This window comes from Taudactylus pleione, unplaced genomic scaffold (assembly GCF_031769625.1).
Source record: "Taudactylus pleione unplaced genomic scaffold, aTauple2 ptg000053l, whole genome shotgun sequence".
Taxonomy (NCBI): Eukaryota; Metazoa; Chordata; class Amphibia; order Anura; family Myobatrachidae; genus Taudactylus; species Taudactylus pleione.
Genome location: NW_028284455.1, coordinates 15726670 through 15747939, shown reverse-complemented (window position 1 = coordinate 15747939; position 21270 = coordinate 15726670). Strand labels below are relative to the sequence as shown.

Below are 21270 nucleotides of genomic sequence, written 5' to 3'. Positions count from 1 at the left end.
CCTACTGATGCTCACTAGCTGTACCCTGCCTACTGATGCTCACTAGCTGTACCATGCCTTCTGATGCTCACTAGCTGTACCATGCCTACTGATGCTCACTAGCTGTACCATGCCTACTGGTGCTCACTAGCTGTACCATGCCTACTGATGCTCTTTAGCTGTACCATACTTACTGATGCTCACTAGCTGTTCCATGCCTACTGATGCTCACTAGCTGTACCTTGCCTACTGATGCTCACTAGCTGTTCCATGCCTACTGATGCTTACTAGCTGTACCATGCCTACTGATGCTCACTAGCTGTACCATGCCTACTGATGCTCACTAGCTGTACCATGCCTACTGATGCTCACTAGCTGTACCATGCCTTCTGATGCTCACTAGCTGTACCATGCCTACTGATGCTCACTAGCTGTACCATGCCTGCTGATGCTCACTGGCTGTACCCTGCCTACTGATGCTCACTAGCTGTACCATGCCTACTGATGCTCACTAGCTGTACCCTGCCTACTGATGCTCACTAGCTGTACCCTGCCTACTGATGCTCACTAGCTGTACCATGCCTACTGATGCTCACTAGCTGTACCATGACTTCTGATTAAACTGGGAGTCCATTTTACGTGGAGAAGCACGTAAAGGAAAATACATTACTACACAGCAAACTTCCTGCAAGCCTACTCATCATCTACTGCCTACTGCGTTCTCCCATTCTAATTAGGAGCGCAATTGTGCTATTTCATATTACAAGAATCCTGGGTATACGGAGACTTATCTTCTGATCTCTCACCACACTGGGCAACAAAACTACACATCGCTGTGATCACAGAGACAGCGCACCATAAGTGCTACAATACAAGCCTCTCCCAGCTGCAGCATCTGCATTATCACAAGCTGTGGTAGGCATTAGCATACATTCACAGCTGCGTTCTGTATGAATTTGCAGCTGCATACGCAATAGTGATCCTTGCTGAATCAGGCCCTGTGTCTCCACTAAGAACACAGAGATTATACTGGACCAGCGTTTGATCATCTGAGTGTGACTGCACAATAACAGGGAGACTTGGGGAGTTTACTGCACCGTGTGAGCTTTTTTACTTATAAAGTGTGGGTGGTCGGCGGCACGTAGGCGTGCCTGTGCATTTGAATGCCGTTAGAGGGGCATGCATAATTAAGCCCCTGTGATTGCATCAACTAGTAGAGGTCTAGATGGCGACAGGAAGTTTAGCAGTTTGTGAGGTAGGGTCAGGCCAAACACAACTGTGCAAATGGTTCAGATGCTACTCGATGTTACCGATGTTTTTGCTGACTTGCGTATGCATGTCATGGGAAGTGGGCAGCTTTATACAGTGATGGGCGCCTTGGTATAGTGCTGCGGTTGCTGTCCGAATGCATTCATTAGCATATTTTCGCAGCTAGCGGGTACGTGCGGACGTAGCCGTGCGATCCGTGCTGAATCAAGCCCTATATCCCTATGCTATTTTTGCTGTTTATAATTGATATTCTTGCTATACATTTGCTCATTAATACTTCCTAATCAATGCTGTCTTTTGCAGGTGTTTCATATACTATATATTATATTATGTGCTATTGATATAAGACTATACTACAGTAGTTCCTAATCCCCTTGTGTCTTTAATCATGTGTGATTTAATCTTTGTTTTATTATTAAAATTAATTTTTGTCATTATAGAGAATGTGTCATATTTTATATGGATTTCTTTTTGTACTAGGCAATGCACCCGTCTTCTCTCTGACTTTACTATTGTTGTTTTTTTAGCCTATTTTGGGCATCAGCAAAGTGCCCTGAGTCAGCTACACTGCATGTGTGTTAAATGAATATTATATTTACCCAATTTATTTATAATTGACAAAATATACACAATGTATTTTTTTTTGTTGAAAATTATGTGTGTGCTGGTGTCGATATTGCAGTTATATAGGCACACACCAGCAGATAACTCAAACTATGAACAGTTACTTAACCAGTGCTGTTGCTTTATTGAAAGATAGCTGGTACAGCCATACTCACTGTTACATGCATACTGTTAATGGAGCGGAGTGGGGTTCTATATAGCTTACCAGCCAATAAGTGTATGCTGCAAACGGGTAGTGGTGCAGGGTTCTGGAACAGCTTTATAGCAGGTAATGAACTGGGTTTCTAATAGGAGCTAAGTAGGAGACTTCTTTCTCCCACCATGTCACACTACACAGTAAATACAAGATGGCACCTGCAAATGCTCAGTAGCAGTGGCATAACTAGGGTCTTTGGAGCCCAGGGCAAGTTGAAGAATGGCGCCACCCTACACACACACAGAAAGATTGAGTGAAAAATATTTGTGCGCCGAAGGCGCATGACAAAACAATGGGCTTGGCCACATGCCGGATGTGCGTGGACACTAAAAATGGGGCATGCCAACATGACACACCATCCATTTCTCATCACTCTGGGAACATTTCTTTCCAATCCATATGCACCTTACCTATACGGTGGTTTCTCACAATGTGGTACATCTGAAGTAATGTATCCTCCCTGGGAAGACGGCATCTTCAGTCGGTATTGACTATTCATGTACTGTAGGTCATATCATCCTGTTTGTGTATTAATATTAACAAGGTCATCATCATACAATAGCAGTTCAACCAGACTCATTCCCCCTGTGTAACTTTCTTCCCCCTGCATCTCTCAGCCACACAATCTCCCCCTGCTTCGTCTCTCAGCACACCATCGCCTCCCCCACTGCATTGTCTCTCAGCCACACCATCACCTCCCTCCCTGCATCGTCTCTCAACCACACCATCACCTAACCCTGCATCGTCTCTCAACCACAACATCACCTCCCCCTGTGTTATCTCTCAGCACACCATCACCTCCCCCTGCATCATCTCTCAGCCACACCAACTTCTTCCCCACCTGCGTCATCTCTCAACCACACCATCGCTTCCCTCCTGCATCATCTCTCAGCATACCATCACCTCCCCTGGTGTCGTCTCTCAGCACACCATCACCTCCCCCCTGCATAGTCTCTCAGCCACACCATCTTCTCCCCCACCTGCGTCACTTCTCAGCCACGCCATCGCTTCCCCCTGCATCATCTCTCAGCACACCATCATCTCCCCATGTCATCTCTCAGCCACACCATCTCCTACCCCTTGCATCATCTCTCAGCACACCATCACCTCCCACCTGCATCATCTCAGCACATCATCACTTCCCCATGTCGTGTCTAAGCACACCATCATCTCCCCCATGTCATCTCTCAGCACACCATCTCCTCCCCCCTGCGTCATCTCTCAACCACACCATTGCCTCCCCCTGCATCGTCTTTCAGCTACACCATTGCCTATCCCATGTTCTCTCTCAGCTCACCATCACAGACACAAACACTGACACAGACACACACTGACAAAGATACACACACACACTAATACACACACTGACACACACAATATAACACAGATACACACACACTGACACACAGACACTGACACAGGGACACAAACACTGACACACACACACTGACACAGATACACACACACTGACACACACTGACACAGAACCCACACCTCTTTCACACAAGTGCAGCCAGCCAAATAAATACATCGGTGGCATCAATTGTTTTTAAAAGCCATCACTCCCCTCTCCCCCCATGGCAATCTGGCTCTTCATCCCTGCAAAAAATAATAAACACTTGGCTGCTCCGAAGCAGAGAGAAAGCACTGGGGAAGGAAGAATCTTCTGCTGTAGCTCCCCAGCAAGCACCAGCAGGCACACTTGCCTGCTCGTTAGTCACATCAGACTTCAGTACAGGTGCAATAGTGGCAGGGGCAGGTGGGCGGTGCAGGTATGATGCCTGGGCTGGCGGCGCCCCCATCTGCTGGGCCTGCCATTGCGCCCAGGGCACGTGCCCCATTAGACCTCCCCCAAGTTAAGCGACTTCTCAGTAGTGAGCTCGGGGACGATCTTGGGACAGGCCATGAAGTCTCCTAAAGAACAGGAAGACTGGAGACTTTCAACAATTTTATTTTTTTTTGTTATATACATTGGTAGCACTGAGGGTTCTTTCTCCTGGTTGTTTAACACTCTTAATTTGGTATTTTTTTAGTGATGTTTTCATAAACCAGTATGGAAAAGACATATGGCTGTTAAGAAATATAAATCTATTTGAATTTCTTATTTAGTATTTATTGGTGACTAGAATAAATATTTAACCAATATGGGGTATATTTACTAAAGTGAGGGTTTTTAGAAATTAAGATTTTGCCCATAGCAACCAATCAGATTCTAGCTATTATCTTCTTGAAGGTGCTAGATAAATGTTAAGTAGAATCTGATTGGTTGATATGGGCAACATCTCCATTTCTAAAAACCTGAACTTTTTATTAAATATACCCCTATGGCTTAATTGAAATGTAATTACTGAAAGACATTAAGTCACAGGGGACAGGGAGTACATTTAGAAAATGCAAATAATTCTGCAGAATCTGCAAAATGATGGGTAAATTAGTGAAAATAGAAAATTAGAAGCTAAGACAGCAAAACCGAACTGAAAAAAACATAGTTCTGTTCAGCAACAGTATGAGATCTGAAGCAGCTAGACCTATAAAACATGACAGTGGTTGCAGGTGGTATAGAAAAGAGAATATGCTGTCAGATTTTCCTTCAGTGAAAAAGAAATGGATATGAAGTAAAATAGTACATAACTAGATATATTACTCACAGCACAGATATGGGCATCATTTGATGTTTTATATGAAGCAATTAGGTAATATTAATTTGAATAAAGCATTTATTTGTCTGGTTGCAGATCTACATGTTTTTTTAAAGAGTTTAGCTCAGCCAAAGTTTTACTTTCAATCTTATACATCTTATACAGTATACATTACTTTAGGAGAAAATTTTATATACGATATTGCAATTGTAGTTATCTAGTTATAGCTACAGTACTTTACATTGACAAAGACACATTGGCAGCTGTTGCATACATTACAATATTTTGCTCTTGGGAATGTCATTTAGGCTGTGCCTTTTCTGGCATTTGAAATGTGTTCAATCACAAGCAAAAATGCATAGAAATCCAATTTGCATTTGTATAAGGAATTTTAAAATTTTAAACTGCTGACATGTGCCAGACGCACTGAAATGGAGGAAGCTTTCAAAATAGCAGAACATAAAACAACCCAAGATAAATGCACATAAAAATTAAAATGTATATATTGTCTCATTTGATACATTGATTTTTATTTTCACAACCATTTACATGCACTTAACTTGTCAAAGAGCACATGTTAAAGGAATAACTTTATTGCTAATATACAGAGTACATATATACTTGGATATACAATCAGCTGATGGATTGGGTACAGAAAATCTTTAATGGCTTATGCTAAAACTAGCTTAGAGTAGTTTAGTGGTGTGCCTCAGGATTCCAGTCTGAAAAAAACATTTCATGTATATATAAATGACTTGCGGAAGATGTGTTTGCATCAAGGCCTACATAAGGCAGCCAAGATGGTGTAATGGTTAGTATTACTGCCTGACAGCACTGAGGTCTTGAGTTTGACTCCCATCATGGCGCTAACTGTGTGGAATTTGTATATTCTGCCCATGCTTGGGTGGGTTTCCCCCGGGCATTCCGGTGTGCTTCCACACTCCAAAATATACTGGTAGGTTAATTGGCTCCCGACAAAAAAATTAACCCTAGTGTATATGCGTGTGCGTGTACATGGGATGCAGTCAGGAAGCCAACGGTCGCAATGCCGATCGCTGGCTTCCTGACTGTCAAATCCCGGCAAGGTACTAATGACAGGTATTGAAATCCCGACGCCTGTCATTAGATCTTCGCCGGGAGCCCGACGCCCGGCATACCGATCAAAGGTAAGCCGGGTGTGGACAGCCGCGGGAGGGAGGGTTAGGTTAGGGGCTCCCGGGAGGCACTCCACAGGAGGGTTAGGGTTAGGCACTCCCCTGGGAGACTTAGGTTTCGGCTGCGGGGTAGGGGGGGTTAGGTTTAGGCACTTAGGGGGCATTAGGGTTAGGCACTAGGGGGAGGATAGGGTTAGGCACCCCTAAAGGAGGGTTAGGATTAGGGGGAGAATAGGGTTAGTTATACTTACCTTTTTAGCTGTCGGGATCTTCACCCCTGCCGGGCTTCTGCTGTTGGCCGGTGGTATTACATACTGATTCCGTGTACATGTGGTAGGGAATATAGATTGTAAACTCCATTGGGGACAGGGACTGATGTGAATGATCAAATATTCTCTGTAAAGCACTGCAGAATATGTGTGTGCTATATAAATAACTGGTAATACATAAATTATGTGAACACACCATTACTGTACTCATGATAAGGTTGACTCTTCAGGTTTAAGGAATTGTATAAGTATATAAGTATAAATCTGGATATGGACGAATTTTGTTGATTCACATGCCCAATACAGAATGTACTCTGAAAACAATAGATGCATGAGTTCAATGTGATATAACAATCTACATGCATCGCATTCCTAAATTGTGCTATATTTGTGCTATAAAGGAATTCCACCTTAAGTTGACATAAGTTTATTGCAGAAAGAGCCAGGAACTTAGTATTGAATGTACTAAAAGTTGCAGAAGGGCATGCACAAACCAGTGAATGAAATACCCCTTTAAATGAATCACTGACAGATAGACACCTGGGAGTGCTGGTAAACAGTATACTTGGCAGCAACTTGTGATTTATAAACTGTGATAGCTTTGTCATAAAGATCTTATCCTGCACTTAAAGGGCTTTAAGTGCTATAAAGTCACCAACTTGACTATGCTGTACAATTTTGGTCTCCAATACATAAAGAGAACATGCTGCAATTGGATAGAGCTTAGAAATAGGTGATTCATTGACAAATACTGTACAGACACAATCTGTTGTAAATATTTATCAAAGGCTGTACAGAAAACTGGAGTGTTTACAGTTTAAAAGGTTTTTCCACACAAATTTATTTTCTTTAATTTAAGTATGTGTGTGAAAGTGGCTTTAAAAAAGTTTTGTTTATCTTCCACAGTACCTTAATGGCTGCCTGCTATGATGGTTCTTGTGTTTAGGCACAGGAGATTGCCAGGCTGAGAAGGTTGTGTTACAAGGAGTTACAGGGTACACCACTCTCTGTGGATGGGCAACCCAATGTCCTCTACTGTGGTGCCTTGAGTAAATGCCTAATGACTGTTAAGAGCACCTCTGTAGATTGGATGTTAACATTTTTAAAATCCCACTTCACCCACACATAGGGGTCAATTTAATTGTGGATGATTCTGGCGATGCCTGTGATCTAGTGCTCACCTATGCAGCATTTATGGTAGCCCAGAGAGTACATACACACCTCTATGAGGCTGTGAACAAAAATGTGTGATTTTGTGGCAAAATCAGTGTGAATTGTGGGTAATTTAATGTGTAGTTGCTGGCATACCAACATTGTTGCAATAGGGCATTGTGTGCATTACACACAATTCACCCACAATTGAATTGACCCCATTTTGTTAAAAAAGTAAATATAGTAATATAGGACTCTATGCAACTACATGCTCTTCTACTCTTCTGCATAAGGTTGCAATGCTACTGTAGGAGGGAGATGCTACTCTAATACAGCAAACACGGAGTGACTGCCAATTTGTCTGACTTGCTCTTCCAATATGAACTGTGGATTGATATCATTGTATGTGAATTAACTACACATCCAGCTTTTTGATCACCTGTATCATTTCCCATTAAAATGCAATCCTAAAGACGTTAGAAGAACATGGAATGGTAAGATAAAACGGTTTAAACAGTGGTTTAGGGGAATGTCGAGCTAACTCTGCACAATGCAGTTAGCCGTCTTGGTTTATATGTAAAAATTTAAATTTCAAGGTTAAGCTGATCTTTATTAGAAGTGATTGAATACATTGGTTTTGAAGACATCATGTCAAGGTTGGTTTTCTTCATAATGGTGAAGGGATAGTTAAGCAGAGATATACATTCAACTTAGATTAACAGTAGTTTAATCTTCAGTTACAGAAATGCTTTTTGTTTAATACTAATGGCATTAAGATATGAAATCATATACCTCACAATGGAATTGTGGTTAATAAGGTATATAGCATGAGAAAGGGTTGAATGACATTTTAATGAAAAATAAAACAACAAAACAGGAAACTTAATGTAGGCTATCTTGCCAGGTGTAGGACAAATAAAGAGGGATCATGTACAAACATGCACTCAGTCACAAACTTAAAATAGTCATGGCATTTAGTAAATTGAATAAAAATGTAAATGTAGCTACTGTACCTTCTGTATTGATAGTGAACAAGAGTGCAGGCCTGGTTTCTAACACTCAGATTAGGCTCTACAGCTCACTACTTGGCTAACATGGATGTATAGACAGGCCAGATACAGTCTGTCAAGAATGAGGTTCAATTGTGGCTTTCCTCTGCTTAAATTAATCATGGATTAGTACCAATTACATCTAATCATACAGTTTAATTTTAAATGATTGATTAGACTTGCACAATATAACTTCTAGCACACAATATCCATGGTTGTTTGCAAGTAAGATGCACTTTTGCACATGGTTCAACAAAGTTATGATGCTTTGTGGTTTATGCCTTAAGCTGTTACATTAATAACCAATACTGCCACACAAGTGCTTAATCAGTGTCTATGCTTACAAATGGTACATATTACCTTATGCAGTGGTCAATCCATGAAGAAAATGTAAACCATTTTTGTAGTTAATAATACATGGAAGTTGATCTTGATGGACATTTTCATTATTCTCACTGACTATTCCGCTGTTGCAGAGTTAGACCAGTGCCAGCTTGCATAGAATAAAATATGTAAATGTCCTCTGATTAGAAAACAGCACGCATATGCAGCTATGCAGATTGGCATGTCTCTTACACAACTCTTTCGAATAATGAGGTGGGCAGACGAGATAAGGGACATTATAGTACATTAAGGGGGATGTTTATCAAATCTTGCAGAGAGATAGAGTGGAGAAGTTGCTCATAGCAACCAATCAGCTTCATACTATTATTTTTCTAGCACAACCTGTAAAATGACAGAAGCTGATTGTTTGCTATGGGCAACTTCTACTTTTTTCTGTCTCCAGAATTTGAAACATCACCCCCCTTAGGCCGTGGTCCTGTAATCCTGTATCATTTGCAGGTATCTGAAAGCTGTGTGAATGCATGATGATGATTACCAGCAGAGGAGAATTGTTTGTTATTGGCTGATGGTGAATGCATCGCTGATGCTCATAGGTGCTTTCTTCGCTTGCTCATGCATACTGTATATTATGTTTTTATATTCATGTACATGTACTGTACTAAAGAGCCATTTTTAAGTTTTATTGAAGCGTAATAGCCAAAGCATATTTAGCAAGTAAATAAATGTTTAAAGAATGGGTGTATGTGTATGGAATATATGCATAGTAAACCAGGCACATACTGTATGCTACTACTGATGAGCTGAATGCATCTCTCGATTCTGTAGTTGTACCTTTGCATCTATTTAATGAACATATTTTGTGTCTGTGATATGGAGTGTGATTTCGCCCAACTCAGCATCAGCCCAAGACTAATTTGTTTCTGGAATAAATTACTAATATGATATATAGGCACATTACTGTAGTGTCTAATATACTGATTAACCAGAAATGCATTTTACGTTTTATTTCAATTAAGCTATAATGCAACTCAAATAGGTATGGGACCACTTCTGTTCTACTACTCTGTTTAATACTAGTGGAAATTTCAGCTAAGGACACATGAGTATAATTCACTATATTGATATTATCAGAAGGGAATGTGGAAGAAGAACTAGGTAGAAGGAAATGTACAGCCAAACATGAATAATTAATGCTGTTCATATTCAGAAATAAGGTAAACAATTATAGTATACACATATTTGACTGTTTCATTGTAAAGACTCCACTGAGTGTGCTAAAACAGTAGAGAATCACTTCATAAATCGGCCTCTAAAGTACACCTATATTTAATATAATTAATATGTTGATTGCTGGACACTAATTAAAAAAGCCTATACATTAAATGGCCAGCCAAATCAATTTTGCTTTTAATTAACAACTTGTTCTACTTTGTCCAAAGCCATTACCCAAATATATTGTTGCACTTATAACCAATCACCAGTCCTGTAAAACAGATGGAGTTTAAAATGTTTGGCATATAATCTGAGTTATAAAAAGCAACGTTATATTTAGTGGTATAACCAATGACACCTACATATTAAATAATTGATAACCAATGACACCTACATATTAAATAATTGTGACTATGTTTTGAATTGCTCAGATGATTTAAGGCTAATTTATCAAAGTGCCTGGTTCAGCAAGGATCCTAACTGCTAATATGTACGCAATCGGCCGATTGTTGCGTACTGCGCATGCGTATGCATCACATAGCGCATGCGCGAATCAGCCACTGTGATGGGGACTGCGATCGCAGTGACTATGCAGACCCATTGCAGAGTGATTGACAGGAAGTGCTGTTTGTGGCAGGTGACGGGGGGTGCTTGGCGGAACGTGTTCGAACGGCGTTGCATGGACATGCATAAATTATCCACTGCGATGCCTTACGCAGCTTGAGTACTCATAGCGTGCAATGAGAATAGCAATTCTTGAGTAAGGCCAAAGCTTGTGCAAGTGTGCATGATGCTACAATATTACTTGATGTTACCGATGGTTTTGCAGTCTTGCTAATGATTATGGATGTGTGTAAGGTATAGTGATCGCAATGGGTTAGCATACTATCGCGTGCGTAATCGCTATTGCAAACGCAATTGCGATACGTAATGGATCAGGCCCAAAGTCACTCCTTGCACTTCTCCATTCTTATCCTTTCTATATATCCCCTGCTATTATCTGTAAATGTAACTAATAACCAGGAATTATTTAATCTATTGCACTGTAAGATAAGATCGATTATTATGTTTGCCACTCTTACTGAAAATAGCTTTGTATATTAAGTAAAATTATTACAATGAATATGCAATTATTATGGTGGATATCCCCTGATATTAGGGAAATAGCTACAGTAAGAAAACATTACACTGTTTCATGATGGTTATTCTAATTATTTATTTTACTTATTATTTATTGTTATTTAGTTTACATTGAATCATCGAGTTCTCTTAAAAATAAAGATACCCAAAGTATTGGTTTATAAATGGACTGGCACCTTTATATGAACAAATATATACAGTTTAGAAAGAGCAAGGTTACATCAGAGCTTGGGAATAAGACAAATGTGCAATGTCTGATGTTATCTGGCTGTTGAGAAATGAGTTACTTACTATTCATGAAACTTAGCATTAGTGCAGTACACATTTACTATTCTTTACTCCCAGACACCTTAATGTCGACTGCTAAATCAGAATTATGTGTTGATCCTGCATGGTAGAGAAAGGGTTAAGCTAAATGTTAGAACAAGTGCCTCCCTCTAGTCATTTCACTACTGTCCTCCTTTATTTTGCTCCCCTATGTTACTGCACATGACAGGCTGCCTGACTGCATGAAGAATAATCTCCACATGAGAGCTGTATATTTTGCTCATGCAATGTAGTGCAAAATCAATGTAAGCTGAGTTAGAGATAAGATAATGGAAGAGAAGATGGAGGAGGAGTACTCCTTTGCTAAGGCTTACATGTTCTCTTTGGTGAGGTTCAAACTGAAATTTTGGCTTAGAGTGCTACATTATTGGTGCAATTGATTGGTACACAGGTATGCGATATATTATCCAGGAAATCAGTCTGCAGAAAGTTCTGATATCCAGGAAAGGAAAAACTATTGCTGCTATTTCGTGACTTCATCATACTCACAGACATGATCACCATGGCGTTTCTTCCTACACTGGTAAAAAAATAATTGCACTTTAATCAGAGGGTAGATGTAGGTGCTGATTCTGAGATGGATGCAAATGATACTGCTTCTGCGCCTTTGTACGCAACATCTGTGTGAAAATATGCAAATATCGCAGCCATCAGGACTATGGGCTGACAGAGCGCTCGGTCTGAATCAGGGCCGGGCTTTTTTTTTTTTAGAGCGGCCTCTTGGCCGCTCGCATAGCTGTGGGTGACCACCCACAGCTATAGCGAGCGGCCATGATGATGGTCGCGATGGTCAAGACCATCGCAACCATCGCAAGCCCCAGAGAGCTTTCGGCTCTAACTCATGTCAGTGGGGCCGCCCCAAAACGTCAAGCGTTCCCTTGGGAACGCCTCCGTTTGGCCAGCCACCCCCCCGGCCCGCCCACCAAATGTGGCGAGCTGTCACTCAACATCGACAGCTCACCCCCTTTGGTGCGAGACCCGGAGCGACGGATTACCCGTCGCTAGCCGGGTCTCGCGCATGCGCACGACGGAGCTGGCTCCATCGTGCACATGCGCTGTGGGCCACCATCGACCCGGTTGCGAGCGCTCAGCGGTTGCGACCGGGTTGAATCAGGCCCTATGTACATATCCACCGCTTGAGTACAAAGACACAACCATCGGTTGAATATCGATCTTCAAACTATTGAGTAACCCCATAGTTACTCAGAATGGGTATTGAAACTGAGACGCTGGAGCCATCGCAACTGTATATGGGATTGCGTAATTGCAGTTGCAGGCTGAGGTACATTATTTAATATATATTTGCAATCTGCAGGGCCGTCCCCACCTCGCACCACTAGCACCCTGGTCTATTATATTTATTATTAAAATAAACATGCACATTGGCGCCCACATAAAAAAAATAAAGTGCACATTAATTGCCCCAGCCCTCCACTGAACACTTACCTGACCTGTCCGTAGCAGAAGAGAAGAGAGAGAGAAGCTCTCAGTCACTCCCTTGCCCTCAGCCACGGGCAGCACTGGCACCAGCAGCGGCACCAATCTCAGTATCTGCGGGGACTGGTCTGGTGTTTGGCAGGATGAGAGAGCATACACGGACAGGTTTGGTGGGTGACAGGGTGAGAGTCTGCGGGGAGAGGTCTTGTGTTTGGCAGGGTGAGAGAGTCTGCTGGGACAGCTTTGTAACAGAGCAGAATTCAGTGGAGGCTCCAGAGGTGGGGTTGCAGTGCAGTCAAAAATTCAAATAGGGGAGCCGCACCAACTGTCACCCCAACTGCTGCCAAACATTGCCGGCCATGAGTCACTGGCAGTTGGTGTGGATCCCCTATTTGAATTTTGGACTGTGCTGCAGCCCTACTTCTGGAGCCTCCACTGGAGCAGATGCAACTGGTGTGATTCACCGCCAGATGCAGCTGATGATGAGAGCAGCCCGAAAACCCGCCGCTGCTGGTGCTACCAGGCATCAGTGTCAGTGATTCGCCGAGCATCACTGTGTGCAAGTGGGGATGGCATGTGGTCATGTGACCTTTGATATCACGTCGCCATCAATGGGATTACGCCTGAGCTGCACCTGGACTACCTGGAAGAGCCTACCGCTGCCCGGGCCAGGCTGCAGGTAATCAGTTGCAGCACGGTGTGTCCCGGTGACGGCAGCTGCACTGTACTCCCTCTATGGGCCATGGTACAGGCAGGGCAATCAGCACATGGCAGAAAAGCAGATTCCCATGTGATTTTGTTAAACAGATGTTTGTATTTATTTGAACCTAATTAGTTATTTTATTTTCCCTATGCGACTGTATCTACTTGTATTTTACAGGGTTAATGTGACTATTATTTATTAAAACTGTTCTGACAGAGATTGTCTTATGTAAATGATACCTCATTGAAGTTTTATACTGTGTATGTACTGTTACTGTAACTTCAGAATTTTCTAGTAATTCTGTCTCCCCGCATCTCCTGGCATAAACCTGGTACTTATACTGCTGTTTGCGACTACTCTTGTAGAGCTGGATGCATCTTGAGATGTATCCACCCCTGCAAGCTGCGCAAAATGCGTCTTTTTGTTCAGGACCATTTTTTTCGTCTCCCACTGTACATCAGTCCTTTAATGAGACAGATGTCAGGAGCAGGGGCATTTCTAGAGAGGAGGGGGCCCCTGTGCAGTCTCCAACTCGGGCCCCCTCCTCTCTGTCCGGCGGCTGGCAGCGCACTGAGCTGTGCGCGGCCAGCGCCGCAGTTATAGACTCTGGGCACTAGAGTGCGCCCAGAGTCTATAGCATATGCGCAGGTCACCGGGAAAATGGCAGCGGCGGCCATTTCCCCTGTACTGCGCATGCACAAACGATGGGAAAATGGCCGCGGCGGCCATTTTCCAGCCGATTTTAGAGCGCCGGACCCCCACTTCAATGTGGGACTCCGGAGAGGTAAGTATGCTATGGGTGCAGGTGTGCGGTGCGGGGCCCCCCTAGACCCAGGGGCCCGTGTGCCCCGCACACCCTGCACCCATTATAGATAAGCCCCTGATCAGGAGTATTATAAGGATGGATAATTTTTAAATATGTTTTATTAAGGCACTCCTAGTTTGCGAAAAACAATACCAATACTCTGTATAAATCTTTTACCATTGTCCTAACAAAACCACTCATTCTAACCAGGATCCTTTCTAGAGAGGAGGGGGCCCGTGTGCAGACTCTGGGCACTAGAGCGCACCCAGAGACTGTAGAGTATGCGCAGGTCACCGGGAAAATGGCCGCGTCGGCCATTTTCCCTGTACTGCGCATGCGCAAACGGGAAAATGGCCACGGTGGCCATTTTCCAGTCGTCTTCACAGCTCCGGACCCCTGCGCCGACTTGGGACTCCGGAGAGGTAAGTAATACTATGGGTGAAGGGTGTGCGGTGTGGGGCCCCCCTTGTCCCAGGGGCCTGTGTGCCCCGCACACCCCGCACCCATTATAGATTCACCCCTGATTCCAACCTGTATTTACCAGTAGCTCAAGAAGAATATACTGTACAGTAAAAAATCCATTTAAATTCTAAGCAATACCATTACCACAATCCTTTCAGTTTGCCAATAGCTTATCAGGCCAGTTCATGCTCTATATACTCATACATATATTTCTGGCAATCATTCCGTTATGTTTATTTTCAGAATTTGCCCCAGGAATTCCAGCAATATCAACCAGTACAACATTAGAAATACGGAAAATCAGTGTTTTGACAACAGAGACCACGTCAAAGGTTGACAAGAAAATCACTCTGCTAACTAGCAGCAGCATATGCCCTTCTGGAGAGTCTGAGGAAGAGAAAGCTAAAAGACTGCTTTACTGTTCACTATGCAAAGTCGCTGTCAACTCTGCCTCACAGCTGGAGGCTCACAACAGTGGTAAGATGCTGCAATTTTCTTACTGCTACTACAGTCATGCAATTACCGTCTAATGCAGGCAGATGAAGTCAAAGATCAATAGACTGGGAATAAAACTTGCACTTTACATAGAATCCATTAGATGACTATGATTGTGTAAGTGAAATCCTACAGCAGAGCATAAAGATTTCTTTAAAAAAATATTAAATAGCATTTATTAAAGAAGCAATTTTTATTAACCAAACTTTCATTTAAACAATAATTTAATCTTACATTTCAAAACAGAAGAGGTACATTTACCTTAGTTAGCCATATCAATTAATTTGGTAAGGTTACTGCATTGCGTTCAAACAAACAATATGGGAGTTAAATAATAAGTTCCGATTTCACTGAACCTGCAGGATTTCAGCAAGATTGCTGCTAAATTTAAAGCTGCCATCAGGTGTAAGGCTGGTTCATCTTTATACAGTAACTGACTGCCATTTTAAATTTATCTGCAAGCTCGCTGAAATCCAGCCGGTTCCATGCTCAGGACCTATTCCATATCCACCTATATTTGTGTTTTTTATACATGCTACAATTATAGACAGCTATCCACAAATCGTGCAAAATAGCCCCACAGTGATAGCTTCACAAAATATGCATCTTTTTTACGTCACTATACAAAAGTATAATGCATGGGTACCCTGAGTACTGATGCTGGCATTTCTTGCTGCTTCCGTGTGCGCCTTAGGACCTGATTCAGACCCGTTCGCTAATGCCCGATCATTTGCTGCCAGGCGATTGCTGCTCAGTGCGCATGCGTGTAAGTCGTAGTACGCATGCGTAAGCCAGTCATTGCGATACGGAATCGTGTACTCGTAGCACAAAGCCAAAGCACTACTTTGAGGGCCGTTTGTGGGTGCTTACAGGGGAAGGTGCTTGTAAACGGGGGAGTGGTTTTGCAGAAGCAGGCTTGTCAGGCCAACAAAACATCATTTAAAGGGCGTGCATAATTAGCAAACTGGTGTAATTGTAGTCGTCATCTGCATGTATTTCTACCAGCACTGATTGCAGTACTTGCGGCAGGGTAGGGTTACCTCAAGGGCTGCGAGCAGCTCCGATTGCTCTCGATGTTACCGATTAATCCAACAATTCCAGGAGATGACGTCTGTTGCGAGGGGAAAGGGGGCATCTTTATACACTAGCGAGTGCTTAGTGCCGTAGCTCGCTAAGGTATAGAGGGCGTCCTTACGCCACGCAGCGCAGGCGTGGAATTTGAATATCCGTCCCCTTTTTGCCAGCGAGTGGCCGCATCTTGTGAGCAGGTCTGATTGAGCTCCATAGCCACTTATCTGAATAGAATGACATAAGACGGAGGTCTGATATGAATGACCTGTACCATGCATCATTATGCTTAATCAGTGTCTTTATACCGATTCTTTTTGCAATAAGCATACTAATCCTAAGTACATAGGACACTATAAGCAAATTTGTGTGTGGCTACGATGCATATAAGAGATTTCGGAAATCACTACCTGTGGCAGAGAGTCTAAGTCATGCCATGTATTTTGCACCATGTGGCACAAAAATGCTAAGTATATGAGATCACAACTGTACATAAACGGCACAAATGTCAGATAACAATAAACAATAAACTCATATTATTAAGGAAACTGAAAACTTACAGTTAACATTGTTTAGCATAGACACAGATAGTTGAATAAGAAGGGATTATTAATTGGAAATGTACAATGAATGAGACTGTACTTATGCTAGTAGTTATCATTGCTTAAAACATCAACATGGATGTTTTTTTTTCAAGACACTGGGAAGTGTTCCTTTATTCTGGGAAACAAGGTAAGTGGTTTCCAGATGTGGGTCCCGTCCACTTGTTGACACTACTGATTACTTTTTATTTACTACTGATATTTTATATACTACTGATACTACTTTTTAAGGTGATAATAGAACTTGTAGTAGTTTGCAGGGCCGTAGAGAGACGGCCTGGGCTCGGGGGAAAGGGCGTGGCCTAATCACAGGAGGCATGGCACACCCCCTTGCCCCTCAGCCCGGTGCAAATCCAGGGGGGCGCAATCAGTGTGATTGCTCCCCCCCACATGCAGAGGAGAGGAGACTGCTGCTGCTCAGCAGCAGCGGGCAGTCTCCCATTGCAGCCCAGCATACAGCAGCGTGTGCTGGGCTGCTGACAGGAAAGGGGCCAACAAGCCCAGGCCCGGGTAATTAGTACCTGGACCATCGACAGTGGGGGACTAGGGGGAAACATGTACCGGGTCCCGAGCTTCTGAGGGGCCCCAGCACAATCCTCCCCAGTAGAACAAACTGACAGCTGAGCTACCTAACATACACCGAGGCCACTGCTGAGTCCCGGGACCTTCACAGTAAGTTTAGGTAGCTTCTGCCCGCCGCCCTGACAGCGCAGCAGGGCTGTGTACTTTAAACAGTGCTGCGGTGGCCATGTGACATCGCTGGTCAAGTCGCCCTATTCAGTGATCCTAGGCCTGGTGTCGGTGCCAGGTGCCTCTCCTCCACTATCACACAGCTCTCCGCCCACAGTACCGCCCACGCTGGGGCACCCGCTTACAGTGTTCGGCGCCATGGAGTTTGGGTGCGTGATAGACGTGCGAGCCAGCGGGGATGGGGGTGGTGGTGCAGGAGTTGCTCAGCTGTGGCCACGACGAGCTGGACACCTTAATGTATGCTGCTGGGGAGTCTTAGCGGGTGCTTAGGGGACTCGGGCTTGGAGCAAGAGGTGAGAGGCACTTGTTTTTCAAGGTATGCTGAGGGTCAAGATTTGTCTTGGAGATAGTGTCTGCCAATCAGGAGTCTGTGTGGGGGTATGAATGGGGACCAAGGTGATGATTGGCAACTGATAACACTGGCCAGGTGTCACCTGTCTCAGGGACAGTCCCTGTGTTGTAACCTTGTTCCTGTGTTTCTGCAGTGACAACATAGTGATTTCTATACTGTATATGGGGTGTAATCCTCTCCTTATCCTCTGGCTCTATAATGCTCACAGAGAGGTTTTGCTCTGCAGTGTGAATTCAGGGCACTTTGTGGCATATAATTTGATTTGGGGAACAGCGTGGGATGGGGGCCCCAAAAATACAGGTGTACCGGGCTCCAAGATTTTTGTTGCCAGCCCTGATTAGTACCCTCGGTGCCCATGGTAGTTTGATGTGGTAAGGAAACTTGCTAAGGCGTTGAGTATCACCAGTGCCGTAAATAGGGGTATGCAAGAGGTGCCGCCACATAGAGCTCTGTAGGTGGCTCTGCTGCTTACCCACGGCCTCTGCATTTAAATTTTTGTGTATTTATTACACTTCTAAACTCCACAGCTAATCTGAGAGGACCTTTTAAAATTCCTATTTACATACATAAGGCTTTCTGTCTTGAAATTAAGAAGTTGTCAGAGTGCTGGTTGAGAGAACCACTTAACTGGGATTGCTATCAAAGGCACACCATGTCTGGCTAAGCTGCTTAACAAGATAAGCTGGGAGGAACACAGCCAAAGTCAGTGGTTTGGAGAATGTAGAAACATGATGGACGATGTAGATGAACTGGCAAAATTAGTCTTTTTGAAGCTCCAACAGAAGATCGTAATTCCAAGCTTTACTGGTGCATTAGGGTCTTATAAAGGCTGAATATAGGTAAGGTTTTATTGACTTGACATTTGACAGAGGCATGTCTTCCAACTGTCCCACTTGGGCCAGATGTACTAAGCTCTGAAAAGTGATAAACTGGAGAGTGATAAACCACCAGCCAATCAGCTCCCAAATGTCATTTTTGAAACACAGCCTGTAACATGACAGTTGGGAGCTTAGTGGCTGGTCATTTATCACTCTCCAGTTTATCACTATTCAGAGCTTAGTACAGCTCCCTCTTAGAGTGACAGTCCTACTTTTTTGGGAGAGTCCTGCCATTCCACCTCCATGTCGCAGTGTCCCACACAGAGAGAGCACTCAGAGTCTCGTGCTGCATATCAGTGTGATGAGAGCCTGGGGGCTGCACAGCATCTCCGGGGGTCCTCCAGGAGTGACGGTCACACTCTCAGAGTGAAGAAAATGAGGGGAGTCTAGAATTGAATCCTAAAAATGTTAATAGGTTAGGCAGAAGTGCTGAGAGCAGTAAATAAAAAGAGTTCACTATCCTCAGGGTTGACGATTCACTGCCACCTGGCTGGTATTACAAGCTTTGCAGCAAATTATGAACTATTATTATCTTTTATTTATATGGCACCAGAACGGGTCCATACTGCCATACACATGACTGGAACATACATCTAAGATTGCATAATACAATATAGACAATTACATACAGGTTCACAAATTAACATATGGACATAATTGCTTCCTGCAAATTGCATAAAAATGTAAATAGAACAAAATAAGAGAGGACCCTGCTCGCAAGAGCTTACATTTTAAACGGAACCATATTCCCTTGATTGTTAGGCATAACCTTTAGATTCTGGGAAACAGTCTGTTTATTGTTTTATGATCCTTTTGAATACATTGTTTTGCTAACTCCTTACGTCTTTCCATCTTGTGCCCGTACACTTCATTCGGACCAGTCTACTTACTACTGCATTTCCTACAGGATCTTGAACAAACATATTAGGTGCCCATATTGTTACTACTCATCGTGTATATATTATAAAACAAAATCTGGAAAACTTCAGATCACACAGATTAAACTAGAATACACAATGCATATCTTTCTTTATAAACTATTATTGAAGTCAAAAGTCAAGAAAAATGAATACTGGCAGATAGCACTACAGAAGCATTGTATCCTTACTTCAGAATACAGCAGCTGTGTGGGTGTATTTCTGTCATGGTGAACTTCCCAGAGGAGGGGGTCCTCATTTTCTGTTGTCAGTGAGAGCAAGAGATTGTGTTATATCCTAATGTACAAAGCAAACTTCACCTTTTAAATAATGTGTTGGTATTTGTTGGGAATGCTGCATGTTTCATCTTAAAACGAAGGAACATTGCTGCTATCAGCATCACAGAACACAAGGATTTGGATACTGTTATAAAGCACATCATTAATAATCTAAATTCAGCTACAAAATTACATGTACTTCCTGCCAAATGCACTTCTCTCTCCGTCGTGCCAACATTTCTGCCTAAGTGAAAAAATAACTGTAAAGACTTCATCTCATGTAATATATAGTTATTTATTTTTCTAAATTGTGGTACTCTCTATTAATTTAGAAAATAGCTGCAAACATTTGTCCAAGAATTTTGTATGAGAACTAGTTTGTATTTACCTCATGGAACTAAGGGTCTCTCTTGCCACACTCCACACAGTAAACATAACACTTTCTAAAATTAAATATAAACTACAGATGTGATAAATATCTTACATAAACTGTTTTGTGCCTGTTTAAAGTTTTAGAATGTGGCAACTTTGCAAGTGATATTGGTCAATGTCAAATGAATTCACATACACAATTTACGATGAGTGTCCTAAAGTATAAGGTTTGATGTGTGCTACAAGAGTATAATTACAATGTATGTGCCATTTAATTAAAATATGAAATCTCCATATGCAATACAATTTATTAAAGAGCCTTGTTATAATAAATAGTTCACCATTTGGTGATTAACAAGATTCATTATTTAGTGCACAGTTATATTTTATGGTAATCATCCCAAATTAAAACATTTTATTGTGTTAAATTATACTTTAGCAATTCTGCAATCAATGTATGTAAATGTAACTGTATGTAGAGTTGTATGCAAGCGCCCCTATGTGTATGATTGGTCTACTGCTAATCATTAGAATTAGTACGCACATGGACCTACCCTTTTCTAATTTACAAATCATATTTCTCCAAACAGGTGTATTTACACTTATGTCCAACTCTACAAAGTCTGAAGTTGCATTCAAGGGTGTCATGTGTGTGTGGGGGCAGGTGGAGGTTGTAGGTACTAATTATCCAATCTTGGGCTTGGCTAGGTGGCCTGAGACAACAATAGAGGCTTAGCAACCCTTCCCTTTGGTGCATGTGTCGTCACTTTTCTGCAAATAGTATTTAAAGCACCAT

The 21270-nt window shown here is 42.6% G+C and overlaps 1 protein-coding gene across 5 annotated transcripts in view; it reads left to right on the top strand.

Annotated features, from left to right (window-relative positions):
* Positions 1 to 21270, top strand: part of ZNF385D (zinc finger protein 385D) — a 339897-nt gene that overhangs the window by 282998 nt on the left and 35629 nt on the right. For 4 of the 5 annotated variants that reach the window (XM_088463446.1, XM_088463439.1, XM_088463432.1 and 1 more), the window contains one exon: positions 15006 to 15239. The exons of the other annotated variant lie outside the window; for it this stretch is intronic. In XM_088463446.1, the coding sequence (XP_088319572.1) occupies positions 15006 to 15239 (234 nt within the window). The remainder of the gene's footprint in view (positions 1 to 15005; positions 15240 to 21270) is intronic. 5 annotated transcript variants of the gene reach the window in all.